General features: G+C 41.5%; 1 protein-coding gene across 1 annotated transcript in view; it reads right to left on the bottom strand.

The window, feature by feature from the left end:
* Positions 1-9,479: 9,479 nt before the first annotated feature.
* fam214a (family with sequence similarity 214 member A) overlaps positions 9,480-24,844 on the bottom strand; it is a 142,343-nt gene continuing 126,978 nt past the window's right edge. The window contains exons 11-12 of the mRNA XM_034186815.1: positions 12,066-12,265; positions 9,480-10,376 (exon numbers count right to left, since the gene is read on the bottom strand). Coding sequence (XP_034042706.1) covers positions 10,223-10,376; positions 12,066-12,265 — 354 coding nt within the window. The 3' untranslated portion in view covers positions 9,480-10,222. The remainder of the gene's footprint in view (positions 10,377-12,065; positions 12,266-24,844) is intronic.

Here is a 24,844-nt window from a genome sequence, read left to right as displayed (position 1 = left end):
GACACAGTGCCTGCATCAAAGTTGTGCAAGTGTCAGGGCACCTTTACCACCAACTCCAATGACAACCAACAGTTCCAACCCACCACCCCACTCTCCATTCATGAGGGAGATGTCAACAAACTCTTCAAAAGACAAAACCCACGCAAAGCAGCCAGACCTGACTGTCTTCCCATCCATGCTGAAGAACTGTGCAGTCCCAAATGTCCCTGGTGTTAAGACATCTTCAGCACCTCACTGTTTGACTTCACTTCTTACAGAAGTATTTTTTTCTTTTTATTGTTGTTTATGTACCAATGACACCAGATCAAATCTCTTGTATGTGAATTCAATTCTGATTCTGCTCTGGAAAGTATTCACAGCGCTTCACTTTTTTTTTTCACATTTTGATATGTTATAGCCTTATTCCAAAATTAAGCAAATTCATTTTTCCCCTCAAAATTATACTCACAACGCCCCATAATTACAACATGAAAAACTCTTTGCTCAATATTTCAATGATTCACCTTTGGCAGCGATTACAGCCTCAAGTCTTCTTGAATATGATGCAACAAGCTTGGTGCACCTATCTTTGGTCAGTTTTGCCCATTCCTCTTTGCAGCTCCTCTTAAGCTCCATCAGACTGGATGGGAAGCGTCAGTGCACGGAGTCACTTTCTGATCTCTCCAGAGATGTTCAGTCGGATTCAAGTCTGGGTTCTGGCTGGGAAACTCAGGGACATTCACAGAGTTGTCCTGAAGCTACTCCTTTGATATCTTGGCTGTGTGCTTAGAGTCACTGGCCCGATGAACAGTTGCCCCAGTCTGATGTCAAGAGCACTCTGAAGCAGGTTTTCATCCAGAATGTCTGTACATTGCTGCATTCATCTTTTCCTTAACCCAACTAGTCTCCCAGTTCCTGCCACTGAAAAACATCCCCACAGCATGATGCTGTCACCACCATGCTTCACTGTAGGGATGGTGCCTGGTTTCCTCCAAACATGACACCTGGCATTCATACCAAAGAGTTCAATCTTTGTCTCATCAGACCAGAGGATTTTGTTTCTCATGGGCTGAGAGTCCTTCGGGTGCCTTTTAGCAAACTCCAGGTGGGCTGCTATCTGCCTTTTACTAAGGAGTGGCTTCCATCTGGCCACTCTACCACACAGGTCTGATTGGTGGTTTGCTGCAGAGATGGTTATCCTTCTGGAAGGTTCTCCTCTCTCCACGGAGGAATGCTGGAGCTCTGACAGAGTCACCATCGGGTTCTGGATCACCTCTCTAAGTGCCTTCTCCCCTGATTGCTCAGTTTAGATGGGCTCAAGGAAGAGTCCTGGTGGATCCGAACTTCTAAGATTTACGGATGATGGAGGCCACTCTGAAATATTTGTGTACCCTTTCTCATATTTGTACCTCGAGACAATCCTATCACAGAGGTCTACAGACAGTTCCTTTGAATTCATGCTTGGTTTGTGCTCTGACATGCACTTTTTCATATTGTCATTATGTTCTATTGCATGTAGAGTTGGGGGGAAAAATAATTTCATAAGGCTGCAACATAAAATAATGTGGACAAAGTGCTGTGAATATTTTCCAGTTGCACTGTACCTTTGTATTGGTCAAGCATTTGGTACCAGTATGGATCAAACATGGGAGATTGTGTACCAATCAAGAATGTGGTCATTCCATTTTGGAGAGAACTGATCCAACATTAAGACCTCACAGAACCGTACATTATTGCAAAATTTTATGAAAATTATCATTTTGTATAGCACTTGCGTAGCACTCTGATGCCTATACTTGTGACTGTACATGTGCCACTTCAGTTAAGTCACTGCCAAATATTTCAGCCAACATAGTAAGCTAGAAGTTTGTAGAAACAGGTTGCCTTCCTCACACACTTCCCTACAGCAATAAATATTACTTTTATTATTCTAACTTCCCAGATTGACATTTTGAAATTACCATTTTTTTCTGTCCAACTTAAACTCAAAATATATCCCATGTGCAATGATACAAAACAACAGCCTGAAGGGAATCATATTGTCTTTTTTTTCCATGACAAATGGCTAAAACCATCACGATTAAAGCCCCTTTCACACCGGGCCTACATAGAGTTGCATAATGCGGCATACAGACTACGTAGCTCTACACCGATCTTTATCAGATATACGGTGAGGAAAATAAGTATTTGAACACCCTGCGATTTTGCAAGTTCTGCCACTTAGAAATCATGGAGGGGTCTGAAATTTTCATCTTAGGTGCCATAAATGTATGATTTTTAAAATAATTTAATTGTATGTTACTGCTGCAAATAAGTATTTGAACACCTGTGAAAATCAATGTTAATATTTGGTACAGGAGCCTTTGTTTGCAGTTACAGAGGTCAAACGTTTCCTGTAGTTTTTCACCAGGTTTGCACACACTGCAGCAGGGATTTTGGCCCACTCCTCCATACAGATCTTCTCTAGATCTTTCAGGTTTGGAGTTTCAGCTCCCTCCAAAGCTTTTCTATTGAGTTCGAGTCTGGAGACTGGCCAGGCCATCCAGGACCTTGAAATGCTTCTTACAGAGCCCCTCCTTAGTTGCCTTGGCTGTGTGTTTGGGGGTCATTGTCATGCAAGAAGAAAATTTCAGACCCCTCCATGATTTCTAAGTGGGAGAACTTGCAAAATGGCAGGATGTTCAAATACTTATTTTCCTCACTGTACGTAGATGTTCTGCTGTCCTATGGGGCAGTATGCTGAGGGATGCAAAGGGGGTATGCAAGACGGACACAAAAAATTAAACATGTTGAATTTTTTCTGCGTCGAGCACTGAACTCAGAAAGTACACCATTTTTAAGCAAGTCTGCGGAACACTGCGCTACTACATGCAAGTCTGCACAACACTGTGAGACTGTATGCAAATCTGCACAACTGTACACATCCAAAAACTGACTGCATGCATCCAGAGTGAATCAGCTGGAGGACAACAGGTACAGCAAGTGTGTGTGGCTGCATAAAGCCCAGGTTACACAGACGGTTTTGTCGGCGGGCAGTACGTAGACCAAAGTTCGCGGTAGTTCCGGCTGTTTTTGCGGTGGAAAGGGGTGGAGCATTTCTCCGGCGTTTTGAGCGCCGTACTAGCCGCAAATGCGCGGATAAAACGCCGCTAAATCCGCCGAATAAAGCGGCGTTTTGACGCCGTAGCATCCGGCACACGTCAGGCAACGGGGGTTAATACCCAGTTCTATCCTTTACAATTGCAGGTTAAGGCGGTGTTCTGCTGCCGCCGATAATGCCCTGTGTACCGCTGGATTTATCCAGGCAAATCCTGCGTTACTCCAGGAACGTTTGCATATAGGCACCGCCCCCAGAGTATAATAGGCTGAAGCAGCTGTCAATGCAGGGGGAGGGAGCTCATCTCTCAGCCTTTTATTCTCCTTCCTTTTTCCCTCCTCAACGTGTTGCTCATCTCCACTACAGGGCTCTCCTCTGCTTCTGAACCAGACCTCTTGGTAAGTCCTTGCCGCTGCCAATTTACTTTTAGGAGGCATACTGGAGCTTCTCTGCAAAAATATCTGGAGCTGGCCGCGAGTGAGAGGCCTGCATGCAGCGCGCTAGCGTTTTGACCGCCGCCTATCGGCCGTTTGGAATGCCGTTAACCGGGAGGTGGCGTTTAGAACGACGTACTGTCTGCTAGCGCCGCTGTTTTGTCTGCCTCTGTCGCTGGTTAAAACGCCTTTGAGGACGCCGATGTGGGCTCTATCACCGTTTTACACGCCGTTGGTTAGGGATACAAGGCCGGCCGCCAATTACGGCGGTGTAAACTGCGGCACTACAGGAAGGAGCAGGATGACACGGCGATTAAAAAGTATCAAACGCCATTGTCCGCGTTGTCTCCGTCGTCACACAAATTCTCTGGGAGCGCTCCCGGAATTATTCGACATGTTGAATAATTTTTTCGACGATTCCCGGTAAAGCCGGAACTAAGCCACGCCCCCTAGTGCCGGCGTTGACAACGGCGTTTGATCCTTAAGACGGCCAAAAACTCTTCCGGGACACTTCCGGGAGCTCTTACCGTCTATGTGTAAACGGGGCTTAATCCATGCAGCGCCTGTGCATGCTTACAGCAGGTAATCAAACTGGCTGAACGAGCCGTTGCATGTGCATGAGCCGGTCTACGCAGGGATGCATCCGTTTACATGCACTTCTTTCAATTCTTAAATTGGATTTCTTTTGAAATCCAGAGAACAGAAACAGCCTGTCCTGAGAGAGAGAGAGAGAGAGAGAGAGAGAGAGAGAGAGAGAGAGAGAGAGAGAGAGAGAGAGAACAAGAAACGGGATGTTTAAGTATGCTTGTGAGTTTAAATGACAATATTTTCTACCTTTTTTGGGGGGGGGCACAACGTATTTTGAACTTTGCGATCTAATGTTCCGAGCCCTGACGAGGCAACAGCTTGTGTCCCGCTGTACATGTGGAAATGTGAGTGCTATTTTCTTTTGTACCGTTTTGAGAACGGAGCGCATTTCCACAATGGCCAAAAAACCCCCCCTAAAAGTAGGCAGGAGTGGACTGTGAGAGGGAGAAAAATAGCGGCGAGGACTACATATGTGGCAGCAAGCATACAGTAAGCAACTGTAAGCAAGACTAGGAACGCAACCATACGCCATCATACACCAGTCTACACAGGGACTACATCAAATATGCGCAATTTTCCAACGTACTCCATAAGCCCCTTTCACACTGGGCCAACAGAGTTGCCTCATGTGGCGTCATGATGACGCTAAAGTTATGCAGCTTAATGCCGCAACACGCTGAGGGTGACGTGAAATGGACACAAAAAATTAAAAGTTAAATTTTTTAAACATGGTTAATTTTTTTCACGGATCTTCAGCGTAGAGCACTGGATGCAGAAAGAAAGTTTTCTCGCAAGTTGAGGCAACGTAACGGTACTTAACGTGACTGGATGCCACAACCCACACAATACCATGCTACCCGACGCCTATTTATGATCCCTGCTGTGCTCCATTGTTCCCGAGCTATAAATCATGCAGGATTGTTGTTGAACTTTTTATACCATAACACAATGCAGTAAAACTATACCGCCCAAAGAGCACATGTGAACAATTAAAAGACAAAAATCCTCATTGCAACCTGGCTGCAGCTCCTCATTGCTCTCACCTTCTCACGACTGTGTTAAATAAAGTCCATAACTCCTGCTCACAGACCAATCGCCAGCGAGAGGACATGTCCACTCACGGAGGACATCTCCACATCCACTCATGGACGGGTCACGCATGCTATCGCTGGTTGCAGCTCCGCGGTCACAGGAAGAATGATAAACTAGAACAGAAATCAGAGTACACACCTGCAGCACTGCACAAGAAGAAACTAGAAATCAGAGTGCATACCTGGTCATTACAGCCTGGCTGCAGCTCATCAGCGCTCTAACCTCCTCAAGCTTCTCCCCCACCCGCTGCGCGGAACTGACAGACATTCCTACATTATTAAATATGTAGCATATGCAACTGTATGCAAGACCAGTGCAAAAGGGGCTTTAGTGACCTGATACACTGTATTTTATTGCAGCTGTCACCAAACAGACAGCTTGTGGTACGGCTCTCCAGGAAGCATGTTTTTTTTTTTTGGTTGGGAAAACACAAGCTTCAGGTATCATGCTACTTTTGTGTCATGAAATATTGGGTCACTTTTAAGGAAAATGTGTTGGCTAGTGCTCAATTTCCCCCTTTAAGACCCTACAAATGTTTGTGGCTTCTGGATTTTGAAAAAAAGTATAACTAAACAAGTAAAAACAACAAAAATCCTATTTAGAGTACAATAGTCCCCCTCATTAGTGGACGCCTCTCATGAGTGGCCACCCCTCAAATGCAGCCAGCAGCCCACTCAAAAGAATGAAAATTCTCTCAATAGCAGCCATTCCATGGAAATTCCCCACCGGGTTTTCACCACAGAAGTTGCATCAAAACTCTCCCGCAAACGCAAGCTTGCGAGATTACTCCAGTAAACAAAAGAACAAAGAAAAATGGCTCCTGTTGGCAAAACATCCATATCTCAGAAAAGAAAAGCTAACATTAGATGGTAAAAGTAATTTGTTTGAATGAGAAAGGAAGTGGTTCCTGAAAGTTAGCTGTTAATTTCAGTTTTGGTAAAACAGATCGACATTCATAAAAATGCTGTAGATGCACTACAGGAAGAAACTCTTGCACCATGTGTTGATGGTAATGCCTGACGTTTCCAAGGCATCAGATGTTGCCAGGAAAGTTAAAGATTTTATGTGCTTCGTTTTGTGGACTGATCTTGTTTTGATTTTGCATCATTTTTGTGACTTTAAAGGCTACAATTCTTGTGCTGTGAGGTTTTGAACTTAGACTGAGTGGAAGACATGGTTTATCTCTGACTGTACAGTAGTCAATAAATCTGACGTTTTCCCCCACATACTTCATGCTTGTAGCAATATGTTACCCTGTACTGTACTGCACGCATGCTGGATTTTGCTCCCCTTCAACAGAGGCCACCCCTCTGATGTGGCCACTTTTAGTCTGCAGTACCGGTGGCCTTAATAACGTATGTTGTGTTCACTGTTAGCTGGTCAGAAATGGAATAACTTTGTAGTTTTATCGGTTGATTCTGGACATCTGAACCATCTTCAAAGTCTCACAAGTCGATGAGTGTGCATAGTCTTGTGTCTTCCAGGTTGGTTTAAGCAAAATTTTGAGCCATGACTCACTTTAGACTTCTGTGACACATACTGTGAACAAAGAGTGCGAGTGAGTGACTGGACGAGGGGCATGGTCAGCATCAGTGCCTTCTCATTTATAACAGCCACAAAAAACGATTTTTAATGGGATCCCCCGCTACCAACCTAAATATGTTTGTAATACATATATTAACCTGATTAGACTGCACATAATACAACCCCTTTGATTATTATCAATCAATCAATTTTATTTATATAGCACCAAATCACAACAAACAGTTGCCCCAAGGCGCTTTATATTGTAAGGCAAGGCCATACAATAATTACGTAAAACCCCCAACGGTCAAAACGACCCCCTGTGAGCAAGCACTTGGCGACAGTGGGAAGGAAAAACTCCCTTTTAACAGGAAGAAACCTCCAGCAGAACCAGGCTCAGGGAGGGGCAGTCTTCTGCTGGGACTGGTTGGGGCTGAGGGAGAGAACCAGGAAAAAGACATGCTGTGGAGGGGGAAAAAAAAAAGAGAAAGAAACACTCAGTGCATCATGGGAACCCCCCAGCAGTCTAAGTCTATAGCAGCATAACTAAGGGATGGTTCAGGGTCACCTGATCCAGCCCTAACTAGAAGCTTTAGCAAAAAGGAACGTTTTAAGCCTAATCTTAAAAGTAGAGAGGGTGTCTGTCTCCCTGATCTGAATTGGGAGCTGGTTCCACAGGAGAGGAGCCTGAAAGCTGAAGGCTCTGCCTCCCATTCTACTCTTACAAACCCTAGGAACTACAAGTAAGCCTGCAGTCTGAGAGCGAAGCGCTCTATTGGGGTGATATGGTACTATGAGGTCCCTAAGATAAGATGGGACCTGATTATTCAAAACCTTATAAGTAAGAAGAAGAATTTTAAATTCTATTCTAGAATTAACAGGAAGCCAATGAAGAGAGGCCAATATGGGTGAGATATGCTCTCTCCTTCTAGTCCCCGTTAGTACTCTAGCTGCAGCATTTTGAATTAACTGAAGGCTTTTCAGGGAACTTTTAGGACAACCTGATAATAATGAATTACAATAGTCCAGCCTAGAGGAAATAAATGCATGAATTAGTTTTTCAGCATCACTCTGAGACAAGACCTTTCTAATTTTAGAGATATTGCGTAAATGCAAAAAAGCAGTCCTACATATTTGTTTAATATGCGCATTGAATGACATATCCTGATCAAAAATGACTCCAAGATTTCTCACAGTATTACTAGAGGTCAGGGTAATGCCATCCAGAGTAAGGATCTGGTTAGACACCATGTTTCTAAGATTTGTGGGGCCAAGTACACTTGTGGGGCCACTTCAGTTTTATCTGAGTTTAAAAGCAGGAAATTAGAGGTCATCCATGTCTTTATGTCTGTAAGACAATCCTGCAGTTTAGCTAATTGGTGTGTGTCCTCTGGCTTCATGGATAGATAAAGCTGGGTATCATCTGCGTAACAATGAAAATTTAAGCAATGCCGTCTAATAATACTGCCTAAGGGAAACATGTATAAAGTGAATAAAATTGGTCCTAGCACAGAACCTTGTGGAACTCCATAATTAACCTTAGTCTGTGAAGAAGATTCCCCATTTACATGAACAAATTGTAATCTATTAGATAAATATGATTCAAACCACCGCAACGCAGTGCCTTTAATACCTATGGCATGCTCTAATCTCTGTAATAAAGTTTTATGGTCAACAGTATCAAAAGCAGCACTGAGGTCTAACAGAACAAGCACAGAGATGAGTCCACTGTCTGAGGCCATAAGAAGATCATTTGTAACCTTCACTAATGCTGTTTCTGTACTATGATGAATTCTAAAACCTGACTGAAACTCTTCAAATAGACCATTCCTCTGCAGATGATCAGTTAGCTGTTTTACAACTACCCTTTCAAGAATTTTTGAGAGAAAAGGAAGGTTGGAGATTGGCCTATAATTAGCTAAGATTATTAGATGACACACTCAGAATTAGAATACTTGGCTTGATTTCCAACAGTAAACATTTGTTCCCCAAAAATACTTCTATACCTGTGTCACTTTTGTTACTGGAATTACAATCAATCATGACAATGTCACTACTTTGAGCTTTTCCTCATATCTTCGATAGCAGTGATGTTCATTTCATACAAATCTGAATAAATGTCATTATCAAACAGCAAAACATGCTACCAAATTACACCAACTGACAAAATGGATGTCTGGATGCTACCAGAAATGTATTGCCTACCAGCCTGAGCACCCCAGAAAAACAGAATGTAAACATTAACAGCAACCAACCATATCAAACTCTGATGATGAGTGATGAGTTGCTGCACCCCCATGAGAAAGTCTGAATGAGAGATTAAACAGATGGAGAGGACTTCAAATTAGCTTTAGAAGATATATAGATGTATTTTTCAGATTTGAATATTCATGTCAAAAATACTATGATATACAGTTTTCACTACATCCTCTTAGCATACAGATGCCACAAGTAGTAAGTGAAATATTACATTAAATATTAAATAAACAGATGGTTAAGTAAACTGAAAGTGAATATTTAAATGCTAAACTAAGGTTACTCTTTCTATTGCAACACTTCCAATAAAGTGGTTCTGTAACAGTACAAAAGTATTAGAATATTACTATCTTTTTATTTAATTTCCAGTTGTGATGGAGAAAGAGGGATGGGGGGTCCACAGTGCAGCCCTGATGTCCTGCTGTGATGTTCTCACTTGAATGTGGCTCGATTGCGTGTTTGTCGTCTTTACTGATCCATATTTTTTTGTTGTTGGTTTTTTTGGGCATGAGGATGGTGCTGTAACAGTCTCTCACCCAGTGAGCTTCCATATTCACACCTGTTCCCATCTCAGAAATCACAGGGTTAAAGTTTACTTCACTCTCAGTCCAATGCTTACTGCTCATTCTACACCCCCCCCCCACCCAAAAAAAAAAACTAAAAGTGTTTTACACTAAAACAGCCTTGTATTGCTTGCATAAATTTGAAATGTTACAAATTCTCATTAAGACAATTAGATGCCCATCTCATATTTTGATTTAGAGTGAACTAACCCAGTCCGATCAATGAATTTAATCTGTACCTGATTCACGAGAACATTGCTGTTCCCTACTCTCCTGCCTGGAAGTTCTGGAACAGGGAAAAAATGAAACAAATCTAAAATAAAACACACACAACAGCAATGAAGATCGGAAGGGGGGTTTGGGGCGGGGGTTAGTCATCAAATCTTTAAGTCTTTCTTGATCATGAACTGCATGAACGGAATCCTTCAACTCTGACCAAATCTCTTGGATACACAGTCATACAAAGATTCCATTTATGACTTCTGACAGACTTTTAGTCCATCCTTTATTTTGGGTGACAGAATAAAGTCAAATTTTTGGAGTACAGGGCAGGAGAGTCTTGCTGCCTGCTTGTCCTTAAAGCCATTTTTCCTCCCACTTGAACAGAAGCCACAGACAGTCCATCGCTGGCATTGGTGTGTGGTTTTAGCTTCAGTAGTGGGCTGCTGGGTAAGGGAGGGTGTCGGGCCTCAGCAGCGGGGAGAGAATGGAGGGTCAACAGGGGACTCTGTGAAGGACTGGAGCTCATAGGCAGCACCACTGTCCACCTCCATGGACTTCCTGGAAAAAAGCAAACGGATATCCCGATGGAGGTAGATCTTCCCAGATTTAGAGCTCTGGAACCTAAATGTAGAGACACAAATGACGGAAGAAGAAAGTTACAATCATGTTGTGTTTTAACAATGATATTCTAAGACAGTCAATACGGTGGTCACAACAAATGAAGGCAACACCAGCAATAGGAAAAAAACACAAATGCACAAAAACTTAAAAAACTGGAAGCTGCATCAAAAACACACACAACGCAACCAAATGCAGAAATGTTCTGCAAAGCTTCACAGCACAATGGAAGCTGTGACAACACAATGGATGCACTCAAAACACAAACAGTGGCTTTCTGCCTGGAGGACTATAACTGATGGATCATTCTGTGTATCGTGGAGCTGTACTCATTATCGCTACATGGTTGGCAGAGCAGAGTAAGTTATTTACTTTTTATGATTCTACTCTTACGTTAACTATATTTTCTAGTTTTGTTGTTCTACGTATTTGCATTGAACTGAAGAATAGACGTTAATTGAAGTCCTCTGGACAGAAATTTCTGTTTGTGCTGTGAGTACTCCTACTGTGTTCAGAGTGCTTACATTGTGTACTTCTGTTGTGTTGTGAAACTTTTCAAAGCATTTGTGATCACAACCATTAGCTATTCTTATTCAGCACTGCTCAGGTTTTAATATTTTACTCACAAAACAACTTCTAAGGGCAAACGTCCCACACCAACACCACTTTCTCACAACCAACACAAGATCTGCACTATTTATCACTTGGTTTCACCAACTCATCCGGCAGTCTTCATGGTACATGTTATGCAATTATTACTGTTATAATTATAATTATCAACTTTTCATCCTTACACCTGGATACATCATGTTTACAATCATACACAAATGTGATTGGTATTTCATGTTTCAGTTTATTGTTGTTATGGTGGAGCAGAATTGCCTCATAGCAATTAGATATAATATAAAAGATAGATAATATAGAAAAAATATATCAAAGTACTCATAAATATACATCACATGTAAGAGAACAATGTAAATCTGCTGGGAGGGGGGACGGGCAAGAGTGCTCTGAGATCACAATATTTGCTTCTGGCAAATGATTTGGTATAAGTGCTTACTACATTCTGATAACATTTCAAGGTATGTGACAGTTTATTCCAGAATGCAGACACCAACTCATGAACCTGGCACTGTCCAAATTTGTTAATCCAGGGCCATAACTCTGCCAAACTGTGTCAATGTTGTGCATTGACACATTTTGTTACAATACTCTTATTACCAAACTATAACAAGTAATTGTACCAAGTTTCCTGAAATCCCTAATAAAACTATGAGAGAAGTTGATTTTCAGAATGCGGGCACCCACTCATGAGTCTAGATTTCATAATCAAGGGCCATAACTCCAGTAAAATGGGCCCAACCTGAACAATATGCTAATATGCGTATTACCAACTTTTACCAAGTTTCATGAAATTCCTCCTAAAAGTGTGAGAGGAGTTGATTTCAGAATGTAGGCACCCACTCATGAAACTGACAGAGTCTAGACTTGTTAATCAATGGCCATAATTCTGGTAAAATGGGCCCAACTCAAACCAAACAGACGGACCAGACTTTGGGCCTTCGGCCAGCAGGGGATTAAAAACCCCAGCTGAAAAACGACTAAATAATACATTAATTTCTCGTGTACAAGAGGAAAGCCTCAGAAAATGATTGGAAAATCTATGACATAATAAAATAATCACTGTCTCACCTCAGATGAACAAGGTAGCGCAAGGTGCGCCCCTGGCCCAAGGTGAGGGGCTTCCTGTTGGTCTGACTGTTTGTGTCACGGCGGACGGGAACGGAGAAGGTCCTCTGACGTAAAAACGTCTGGTGGCCAGCTGGCATGGCTCGTAGGTCATACATCACAACAAACATCTTCACCACAGTCTTGTTAGGGTTGAATAAGGTCTGACCGGCAGAAGCAGAGAACATGGAAGGATTTATATATTTACATTCCAAACTTTATGAAACTTTACTGAAAACCCATCTTCATTAATCTTGACCACCTAAATGGAATACACACAAAGGAACCACAAACAATAACATAAGTGCCTTGTTGCTTGCCGTCTTCTCACGCCCACTGGGTTTTCAGGGATCCTCAGAAGTAAAGTACAGTGACGCAAATGAAGCCTGGTTCACACTGAAAGATTTTAAAATTGTCTGTAGGGTTCCAATACCTGAGAGACCACACACATGAAGATAAGAAATCATAGATCTGAACAGTTTTGGTCGTACAGTGTGTGGTGTGCAGCCACATGGTAAAGAAAACACACTACACACAAACAGATTTCACACACGAACATTCCCAGGTCAGACGGGAAATGTTGCAAAATCTCTCAAGATTAAACGTAACTTCAGAGAAAACAAACATGGTGGATGAGGAAGACGCAACAGAGAAAAGTTTGTGGCCTTTTCTAACGGAGAAAAAAAATGTACAAAAAGAAAAGGTGCTGGTTAAAGGAGTGGAGACAGCGTGACCATGATACTTTCTGGTAAGCCATAACATCCATTTAGATTTTGGATTCCGCACCTCACTTTCTGATTAGTTACACGTCACAATTTATTTTTCGTGCATTTGTTGTGTTTGTGAATGCAAACAGTGAGCCGTTACCTGAGTTAAACTGTGACTTTTAATTCTGTGATATACTGCTTTTATTAAAAATGATGGCTGTGTTTAAGATTTTAAATTTTTTTGTGCATTCATTTTGTGTGATGTTTACAGAAGCGACAAGTGAGCCATTTCTGTAACAGTTTATAAATGTAATACAGAGATAAACTGTGACTATTAATACTGTGATTTCCTGCTTTTGATTTTTTCCTTATTCCATGTGCAGTTGGAGGACTGCTGTACACAGAGAGCTCAGCAGGGGTAAATTCCAGGAACGGTTTAATGAATTGTTGTCTGAAATTAAAAAAAATTCTGAAACATTCAAAACATGCTGAATATGCACAGCTTTTGCATTTAGCCTTTCTTATTTCTTGCCTCCTCTCAGTGCCTGAAGTCCCATTAAGGTAGGGAACAACTTTTCCAACTTTAATTAGGCATTGTGCAATTTGAGTTGTTCGTTGTTGTGTTGTTACAGGCCAGTAACTAAGCCTACTTGTGCTTATTCTTTGCACATTTACTTCAATAATGCATTATTATTGTTAAAATTTTATTTTTGTGCCAGGAAATTGTGTGATTATATTGGTGCACAATAAGTTGCAGCTACGCTATGGTGTTCAATATGGCTTGGTAGATCTCGATACCCTGTCATCTTTAAAAGTAGATCTCTGTTCAAAAAAGGTTGGGCACCCCTGCACTACACCGTCATGGTTTAAAATCCTGCATGGTACACCAGGTCCCCCTGCTCAAGCCAGCACATGTTCAGGCCCATTTGAAGTTTACCAGGGACCATCTGGCTGATCCAGAGGAGGCATGGGAGAAAGTCATGTGGTCAGATGAGACCAAAATAGAGCTTTTTGGTATCAACTCCATTCACCGTGTTTGGAGGATGAGAACAACCCCAAGAACACCGTCCCAACTGTGAAGCATGGAGGGTGGAAACATAATTTTTGGGGTGCTTTTCTGAAAAGGGGACAGGACGACTGTACCATGTTGAAGGGAGGATGGATGGGGTCATGTATCGCGAGATTTTGGCAACCTCCTTCTCTCAGTAAGAGCACTGAAGATGGGTCGTGGGTGGGTCTTCCAGCATGACAATGAACTGAAACACACAGCCAGGACAAATAAAGAGTGGCTTTGTAAGAAGTATTTCAAGGTACTGGAGTGACCAACCAGTCTCCAAACCTGAACTCAATAGAAAATCTTTGGAGGGAGCTGAAACTCCAAACCTGAAAGATTTATGTGGAGGAATGGGCCAAAATCCCTGCTGCAGTGTGCAAACTTGGTCAAGAACGACAGGAAACATCTGACCTCTGTAATTGCAACCAAAGTTTTCTGTATCAAATATTAAGGTCTGTTTTTTTTCTATTGTATCAAATACTCATTTCATGCAATAAAATGCAAATTAATTATTTAAAAGTCATACAATGTGATTTTCTAAATTTTTTTTAAGATTGTCTCTCACAGTTTAAGTGTACCTACGATAAAAATTAATCAATCAACCAATCAATCAATTTTATTTATATAGCACCAAATCACAACAAACGGTTGCCCCAAGGCGCTTCATATTGTAAGGCAAGGCCATACAATAATTTTGTAAAAACCCCAACGGTCAAAACGACCCCCTGTGAGCAAGCACTTGGCGACAGTGGGAAGGAAAAACTCCCTTTTAACAGGAAGAAACCTCCAGCAGAACCAGGCTCAGGGAGGGGCAGTCTTCTGCTAGGACTGGTTGGGGCTGAGGGAGAGAACCAGGAAAAAGACATGCTGTGGAGGGGAGCAGAGACCAATCACTAATGAATAAATGCAGAGTGGTGCATACACAGCAAAAAGAGAAAGAAACAGTGCATCATGGGAACCCTCCAGCAGTCTAAGTCTATAGCAGCATAACTAAGGGATGGTTCAGGGTCACCTGATCCAGCCCTAACTATAAGCTTTAGCAAAAAGGAAAGTTTTAAGCCTAATCTTAAAAGTAGAGAGGGTGTCTGTCTCCCTGATCTGAATTGGGAGCTGGTTCCACAGGAGAGGAGCCTGAAAGCTGAAGGCTCTGCCTCCCATTCTACTCTTACAAACCCTAGGAACTACAAGTAAGCCTGCAGTCTCAGAGCGACGCGCTCTATTGGGGTGATATGGTACTATGAGGTCCCTAAGATAAGATGGGACCTGATTATTCAAAACCTTATAAGTAAGAAGAAGAATTTTAAATTCTATTCTAGAATTAACAGGAAGCCAATGAAGAGAGGCCAATATGGGTGAGATATGCTCTCTCCTTCTAGTCCCCGCTAGTCCTCTAGCTGCAGCATTTTGAATTAACTGAAGGCTTTTCGGGGAACTTTTAGGACAACCTGATAATGAATTACAATAGTCCAGCCTAGAGGAAATAAATGCATGAATTAGTTTTTCAGCATCACTCTGAGACAAGACCGTTCTAATTTTAGAGATATTGCGTAAATGCAAAAAAGCAGTCCTACATATTTGTTTAATATGTGCATTGAATAACATATCCTGATCAAAAATGACTCCAAGATTTCTCACAGTATTACTAGAGGTCAGGGTAATGCCATCCAGAGTAAGGATCTGAATTACATTTCTTTTACAGATCAAATTACAGATCTCTACTTTCTTTGTCGGTGGGAAAACTTGCAAAATCGACAGTGGATCAAATACTTATTTGCCTCACTGTACCTGCTCTGGAAGATGGACTTATCTCGCCACAGGAAAAGCCCCAGAGAATCCCCTTTCACGTAAAGGCATTGGACCCTCATAACTGAGTTCCTGCAGTGGAAACGAGCCTAAAGAAACTCTGTACCACTTAAACCATGAAAATACTTTTGCTTCCATAAGGAACATTAACATTTAACAGTGGTGTTTATGACACATACACAATTGTTAATTTTTTTCAACAGGAAAAACACAAAAAATTCAAAGTTTATGGACTAAACATGTTTAGAAGAAGAGTCTTTATTGTCAGTGCGCACACGCACACACACACACGAGGTCTATTAGATAATAAACCGACCCTTTTATTTATTTTTTTTTAACTATATGGATTTGAATGACGTGCGATTACACCAATCATGCTTGAACCCTAGTGCGCAGTTTTTTCAAGCGTGTCGGTGACGTAATTTCCCTGTGGGCAGGCCTTGAGTGAGATGTGGTCCCGCCTTCTCGGCTGAATTCCTTTGTTTCACATGCTGCTCGAGACGGCGCACGTTGCTTTATCAAAAATTTTTCTGTACCTGTGAGGAATATCCTAGTGGACACTATTCGAGAAATTAAGCTGGTTTTCGGTGAAAAGTTTAACGGCTGATGAGAGATTATGGGGTGTTTCTGTCGCTGTAAGGACTTCCCACGGAGCAGGACGTCGTGCAGCGCTTCCAGGCGCCGTCGTCGGCCTGTTTCGACCTGAAAACATCCTAATTTAAGGCTTAATTCACCCAGGACGTCGTGAGAGAACAGAGAAGATTCAGAAGAGGCCGGCATGAGGACTTTATGCGGACATTCCACTGTTTAAGGACTTTTTTAATGAAAGACGTGCGCGCAAATTCGCCGAGTCGTTTCCGTGACGACTCGGCAAATCTGTGTGCACCGCGACAGGAAAAATACCTCCATGTTGAAAACCATTTGTAAAATTTAGGCGGCTTTTGATGGCTTTCAACAAGTGAGTAACTGAGAAATTGTTTAACAGCTTGGGCATGTTCCAACTTGCCCATTAAGGTTTCCAACGGAGGAGTTTTTCCTGTCGCGACCCCCCGCTGTCGGGTCCGGCCCAACATGCGACTCTGCCCGCACGTTCTTTCATTACAAAATGTCCGTTAACAATGGAATGTCCGAATAAACTCATGCCGACTTCTTCTGAAAGTTCTCTGACGACTTACTGGGTCCACAGAGCCTGAAATGTGGAAGTTTTCAACTTGAAACGGCGAGACGCTGCCGCCTCGAAGCGCAGATCGCCGTCAGGCGCCGTGGGCCGTCCTTACGGCGACACTACCAGACCAAAATCTCTCATCAGACGTTAAAATTTTTACCGAAAACCAGCTGAATTTATCAAATGGTGTCCACTCAGTTGTGCCTTACAGTTTTGAAAAAATTTTGATCAAACAAAGCAGCAGTCTCTGAGCCATTCCTAAACAATGAAAAAAAAAAATCGACGAGAGGGTGGGCGACTCCTCACTCAAAGACTGCCCACAGGCGAATGACGTAACCGACAGGTGTGAAAAAACTCTCACACGCCCACGAGGGTTCAAGCATGTCTGATGTAATCACACGTGATTCAAATCCATATGGTTTTTGAAAAAAATAATAAGGTCGGACACTTTTCTAACAGACCTCGTATATATATATATACATACACACACACACGCGCACACACACACACAGGGTGGGCCACTAAAATGAAATAAGAACTTATTCGAAAATTTTATTTACAGACTTGTAACAGAAGCATCAAATTAAGTTTTGATCAAAATGGTTTCCCACTTTGTCTCTTGTTTTCCGCAAAGTTCAATAATTGATGACATGTTCAATCCACGCTCCTCTTCTTTGGATTATAGCCGCAACACGCACACTGAAGTTTGTGATGACATTGCAACACATCTCAAGAGGGATTCTCCGAATTTCCTGCGGATGTTGGTCTTCAAGGCCTCAATGGTCTGTGGGTTGTTGTAGTACACTCTCTAATTGTTCGAATTAAAAAAGTGGTAACATTTTATTAGCCCACCCTGTGTGTGTGTGTGTATATGTGCGCGCGCACGCACGCACACACACACACCGAAATTTGTCCTCTGCATTAGTTACAGTTACACAATCCAGCCACTAGGAGCAGTGGGCAGCCACAGTCCAGCGCCTGGGGACCAGATGTAGAGATGCTGCCTTGGTCAGGGGCAGCGAAAGGAGCATACTTTAAATAAATATGTTTTTGTTTGTGGGAGGAAACCAGAATACCCGGAGGAAACCCATGCACACACGGAGAAAACATGCAAACTCCACACAGAAAGGGTGAGAAGCGATCCCACAACCTTCTTGCTGTGAGGCACCATTGGTAACCACAAAAATTACCGTGCCGCCACTAGTATCACAATCTGGAAAAAACAGTGAGGTCATGGTGTGGTGTGCAGGGGTAACATGCCTCAGACTAAAAATAATAATTTCACTTACATTTAGACTTGGATTGGCACTGTGCATTTAACTGAGACAGGGATGAGAACTGGCAAAGAAAAAAAACTCGGCAGGGGCCGGGGTCGGCGTAGGCCCCCAGCAGGATCCAGGGGCAGTGTCCCTGGTGGGGGCCCACAGGCTCTGAGCATTTTAGAGGCATTTCAGGGCCACTAGAGAGACCTAAATTCATTAATTTCCATTTTATATTTTTTGCATGTTGGGATATATGGAAGCCTGACTGTAATAACAGAATCTGTCTTTGTAGACCTTCTTTCAGTGATACCTGCCTCGTGCTATATACTTACTATAAATGCCATAGCATTGGACATTTATCACTGAACTTGCCAAAACTATTCTTCAAGTGTCTTTCCTTAACCTGCAATTAACTCTGAAATACACTACAATTTCACCCAAGTATGTGTACATCATTAAAACCTATAAAAAAATTAAAACAATATTAAAACAATTAATATTAATTAATATTAAAACAACATTTGTGGTATGAAGCAGTGACTTTATTAATATTTACATGAAAAAAAGTATGCTTACAAATTATTGCTCCACAATAAATTCCTAAATCACACCATGTGAGTTTGACTACTTATGTCAGTCAGCAGGAAAACCCCACAGGCACATACAGCATAGCAACATTAAAAAAACACACATCCTGTGCACCAGCTGTACCACAGTGTATGAAATTCACCAAAAAATAAATAAAATAAAAAAATAAAAAATTGATGCAGCACAATTTCAGCATGCAGGCAAAATATGTCTCCTCATTTTTGAAAGGTTTATCTGTTAGAGAGTAAAAACTGAAGGAAACCAATTGTAAGGCCTGAAATAAGTTTATGGAGGAAGTATTTTAGTCATAAGGTCAAGTTATAGGGCAAAGAGTTGGCTTTTCAAATACATGAAAGACACTGGTGGGGGTCACAAATATAAACAGGGCTGTGAAATAAAATTTTGAAATAGGAGGAAAATTTGCAGGGGGTCTAGGAGGCATAGGCCCCCAGGAGCCGGAGTCTTGGGCCCCCAGGAGCCGGAGTCTTGGGCCCCGTGGGATCCCAAAAACCAAATTAATTTTTTATCTAATGATACATTTTCAGCATCTCCTGGAACAAAAAGTCTAAAAATGAGTGCATATTTAAATGACACCGTATTCAACCTTTCATTTGAACTGTCAATGATAATGTTGAAATAACAGAATATGATGTGGAAGTAGGACCTGGAATGATTTTCCTTTTAATTGTAAACCAAATTATGTATTAACTCAGAGCAATTAAACTACATGAAATTCATGAAGACTGAAAAGACTGTTACAGCATTTCAAAAAACCACAGCTAAAGCTCGGATGATATTTTGAAAATCGTGGCAAAATATCAATAACAAACCTTATAGTAAAAAGCCATATATTCTTGTGTAAATTCCTGTAAATCCACTCAAGAACAAGAAGAAGAATTCATGGACAACCACCTGTAGTTCGCTCTTCTTTTACAGCACAAGATTTCCTGGATTACTTTGAGAAGAAAACAGAAGACATTAGGTTAAACATACCCCAGCATGCCTTAACCCAGCCACTACACACTACTATTGAGGTGGGCGCCGTTACTGAGGTATTACCTAGATTTACAGAATTTAAGAGCATCTCACTAGGCATGCTGATGAAACTCGTAATGTCAACAAAAAGGACAACCTGTTTATTTGATCCTATACCAACAAAACTGTTTAAGGACCTGTGGCCCACTCTTGGGCCGATTGTGCTGGAAATTATTAATCTTTCTTTAACTTCTGGATCTGTTCCTAAATGTTTCAAATCTGCAGTGATTAAACCGTTACTTAAGAAACCTAATCTTGACCCTAGTGTATTGACAAACTATCGGCCGATATCAAATCTATCATTTTGCTATAAAATTCTGGAAAAAGTGGTGTCACGGCAGCTCGTAGACTATCTTACTGAGAATACATGAAATTTGGGGTTCCACAGGGGGCCGTCTTAGGCCCCCTGCTTTTCTCCCTTTATATAGCACCCCTTGGGCACATATTGTGGCGCTTTGGGATTACCTTTCAATGCTATGCTAATGATACTCAGTTACACATGCCGATAACTGCTGGTAATCTCATTCACATAAAATCCTTAGAAGATTGCCTTGCATCAGTGAGAAGTTGGATGTCAAGAAACTTCCTACATTTTTTTTCCATTAAATTTTAATTGAGGGCAGAATTTATCATACATTGACATATCAATAATACAATGAAAATAACTATTAGCCCTTTTTTTCCCCAAATAGATCAATTCACTGTACGTACTTAACAGTTTTACGTTTTAAACATACGAGGTCTATTAGAAAAGTATCCGACCTTATTATTTTTTTTCAAAAACCATATGGATTTGAATCACGTGTGATTACATCAGACATGCTTGAACCCTCGTGGGCATGCGAGAGTTTTTTCACGCCTGTCGGTTACGTCATGCGCCGATCTGCGCTTCGAGGCGGCAGCGTCTCACCGTTTCAAGTTGAAAACTTCCACAGGCTCTGTTGATCCATGAAGTCTTCAGAGAACAGAGAACTTTCAGAAGAAGTCGGCATGAGGAGTTTATTCGGACATTCCATTGTTAACGGACATTTTGTAATGAAAGAACGTGCGGGCAGAGTCGCATGTCGGGCCGGACCCGACCGCTGGGGGTCGCGATAGGAAAAACACCTCCGTTGGAAACCTTAACGGTAAGTTGGAACATGCCCAAGCTGTTAAACAATTTCTCAGTTACTCACTTGTTGAAAGCCATCAAAAGCCGCCTGAATTTTACAAATGGTTTTCAACACGGAAACGACTCGGCGAATTTGCGCGCACGTCTTTCATTACAAAATGTCCTTGGAATGTCCGCATAAAGTCCTCATGCCGGCCTCTTCTAAATCTTCTCTGTTCTCTCACGACGTCCTGGGTGAATTAAGCCTTAAATTAGGATGTTTTCAGGTCAAAACAGGCCGACGACGGCGCCTGGAAGCGCTGCACGACGTCCTGTTCTGTGGGAAGTCCTTACAGTAACAGAAACACCCCATAATCTCTCATCAGCCATTAAACTTTTCACCAAAAACCAGCTTAATTTCTCAAATAGTGTCCACTCGGATATTCCTCACAGGTCCAGAAAAAAATGTTGATAAAGCAACGCGCTGTCTCGAGCAGCGTGTGAAACAAAGGAATTCAGCCGAGAGGGCGGGACCACATCTCACTCAAGGCCTGCCCACAGGGAAATGACGTCACCGACGCGTGAAAAAACTCACGCATGCGCACGAGGGTTCAAGCATGATTGGTGTAATCGCACGTCATTCAAATCCATATAGTTAAAAAAAAATTATAAAAGGGTCGGTTTATTATCTAATAGACCTTGTACAAAGCAAAAAAACAAAAAAACAAAAATAGAAATTAAAATTACAAAAACGGGAACAATAACAGATACAATGCAATGGTTTCAGCAATAGCCTTCAGTTAAAGTCGGATATAAATGGGGTAATAAATTCTATAAAGGCTTTCCAGTATTTGGAAAATTTATCAAATTCAAGCTTAAAAGAAAAGGACAATTTTTCCATAACATAAATATCATGGACAGCATTCATCCACTCCTCCAGGGTGGGGGCAGTATCATTTAACCACTTCCGTGTAATACTTTTCTTTTCCGCTGCCAACAGTATATTATACATGTATTTCTTCCATTGTTCTACCACTTCAACTGGTCTTTTCCCAAGATACAGCGTTTCAAAATTGTGTGGTAATTTGAAAGAGATTATTTTTCCCACACTGCCCCCAACCAGTTGCCAAAAGGACGAAATCTTCGGATATCCCCAGAATATATGGTAATGATCGGCCCGATCAATCAATCAATCAATCAATCAATTGTATTTATATAGCGCCAAATCACAACAAACAGTTGCCCCAAGGTGCTTTATATTGTAAGGCAAGGCCATACAATAATTTCGTAAAAAACCCCAACGGTCAAAACGACCCCCTGTGAGCAAGCACTTGGCGACAGTGGGAAGGAAAAACTCCCTTTTAACAGGAAGAAACCTCCAGCAGAACCAGGCTCAGGGAGGGGCAGTCTTCTGCTGGGACTAGTTGGGGCTGAGGGAGAGAACCAGGAAAAAGACATGCTGTGGAGGGGAGCAGAGATCAATCACTAATGATTAAATGCAGAGTGGTGCATACAGAGCAAAAAGAGAAAGAAACACTCAGTGCATCATGGGAACCCTCCAGCAGTCTAAGTCTATAGCAGCATAACTAAGGGATGGTTCAGGGTCACCTGATCCAGCCCTAACTATAAGCTTTAGCAAAAAGGAAAGATTTAAGCCTAATCTTAAAAGTAGAGAGGGTGTCTGTCTCCCTGATCTGAATTGGGAGCTGGTTCCACAGGAGAGGAGCCTGAAAGCTGAAGGCTCTGCCTCCCATTCTACTCTTACAAACCCTAGGAACTACAAGTAAGCCTGCAGTCTGAGAGTGAAGCGCTCTATTGGGGTGATATGGTACTATGAGGTCCCTAAGATAAGATGGGACCTGATTATTCAAAACCTTATAAGTAAGAAGAAGAATTTTAAATTCTATTCTAGAATTAACAGGAAGCCAATGAAGAGAGGCCAATATGGGTGAGATATGCTCTCTCCTTCTAGTCCCCGTTAGTACTCTAGCTGCAGCATTTTGAATTAACTAAAGGCTTTTCAGGGAACTTTTAGGACAACCTGATAATAATGAATTACAGTAGTCCAGCCTAGAGGAAATAAATGCATAAATTAGTTTTTCAGCATCACTCTGAGACAAGACCTTTCTAATTTTAGAGATATTGCGTAAATGCAAAAAAGCAGTCCTACATATTTGTTTAATATGTGCTTTGAATGACATATCCTGATCAAAAATGACTCCAAGATTTCTCACAGTATTACTAGAGGTCAGGGTAATGCCACCCAGAGTAAGGATCTGGTTAGACACCATGTTTCTAAGATTTGTGGGGCCAAGTACAATAACTTTAGTTTTATCTGAGTTTAAAAGCAGGAAATTAGAGGTCATCCATGTCTTTATGTCTGTAAGACAATCCTGCAGTTTAGCTAATTGGTGTGTGTCCTCTGGCTTCATGGATAGATAAAGCTGGGTATCATCTGCGTAACAATGAAAATTTAAGCAATGCCGTCTAATAATACTGCCTAAGGGAAGCATGTATAAAGTGAATAAAATTGGTCCTAGCACGGAACCTTGTGGAACTCCATAATTAACCTTAGTCTGTGAAGAAGATTCCCCATTTACATGAACAAATTGTAATCTATTAGATAAATATGATTCAAACCACTGCAGTGCAGTGCCTTTAATACCTATGGCATGCTCTAATCTCTGTAATAAAATTTTATGGTCAACAGTATTAAAAGCAGCACTGAGGTCTAACAGAACAAGCACAGAGATGAGTCCACTGTCTGAGGCCATAAGAAGATCATTTGTAACCTTCACTAACGCTGTTTCTGTACTATGATGAATTCTAAAACCTGACTGAAACTCTTCAAATAGACCATTCCTCTGCAGATGATCAGTTAGCTGTTTTACAACTACCCTTTCAAGAATTTTTGAGAGAAAAGGAAGGTTGGAGATTGGCCTATAATTAGCTAAGATAGCTGGGTCAAGTGATGGCTTTTTAAGTAATGGTTTAATTACTGCCACCTTAAAAGCCTGTGGTACATAGCCAACTAATAAAGATAGATTGATCATATTTAAGATCGAAGCATTAAATAATGGTAGGGCTTCCTTGAGCAGCCTGGTAGGAATGGGGTCTAATAGACATGTTGATGGTTTGGATGAAGTAACTAATGAAAATAACTCAGACAGAACAATCTGAGAGAAAGAGTCTAACCAAATACCGGCATCACTGAAAGCAGCCAAAGATAACGATACGTCTTTGGGATGGTTATGAGTCATTTTTTCTCTAATAGTTAAACTTTTATTAGCAAAGAAAGTCATGAAGTCATTACTAGTTAAAGTTAAAGGAATACTCGGCTCAATAGAGCTCTGACTCTTTGTCAGCCTGGCTACAGTGCTGAAAAGAAACCTGGGGTTGTTCTTATTTTCTTAAATTAGTGATGAGTAGTAAGATGTCCTAGCTTTACGGAGGGCTTTTTTATAGAGCAACAGACTCTTTTTCCAGGCTAAGTGAAGATCTTCTAAATTAGTGAGACGCCATTTCCTCTCCAACTTACGGGTTATCTGCTTTAAGCTGCGAGTTTGTGAGTTATACCACGGAGTCAGGCACTTCTGATTTAAAGCTCTCTTTTCAGAGGAGCTACAGCATCCAAAGTTGTCTTCAATGAGGATGTAAAACTACTGACGAGATACTCTATCTCACTTACAGAGTTTAGGTAGCTACTCTGCACTGTGTTGGTATATGGCATTAGAGAACATAAAGAAGGAATCATATCCTTAAACCTAGTTACAGCGCTTTCTGAAAGACTTCTAGTGTAATGAAACTTATTCCCCACTGCTGGGTAGTCCATCAGAGTAAATGTAAATGTTATTAAGAAATGATCAGACAGAAGGGAGTTTTCAGGGAATACTGTTAAGTCTTCAATTTCCATACCATAAGTCAGAACAAGATCTAAGATATGATTAAAGTGGTGGGTGGACTCATTTACATTTTGAGCAAAGCCAATTGAGTCTAATAATAGATTAAATGCAGTGTTGAGGCTGTCATTCTCAGCATC

The sequence above is a fragment of the Thalassophryne amazonica genome, chromosome 2 (genome assembly GCF_902500255.1).
Source record: "Thalassophryne amazonica chromosome 2, fThaAma1.1, whole genome shotgun sequence".
Classification (NCBI taxonomy): Eukaryota; Metazoa; Chordata; class Actinopteri; order Batrachoidiformes; family Batrachoididae; genus Thalassophryne; species Thalassophryne amazonica.
This window is presented reverse-complemented; position numbering and strand designations above follow the sequence as displayed.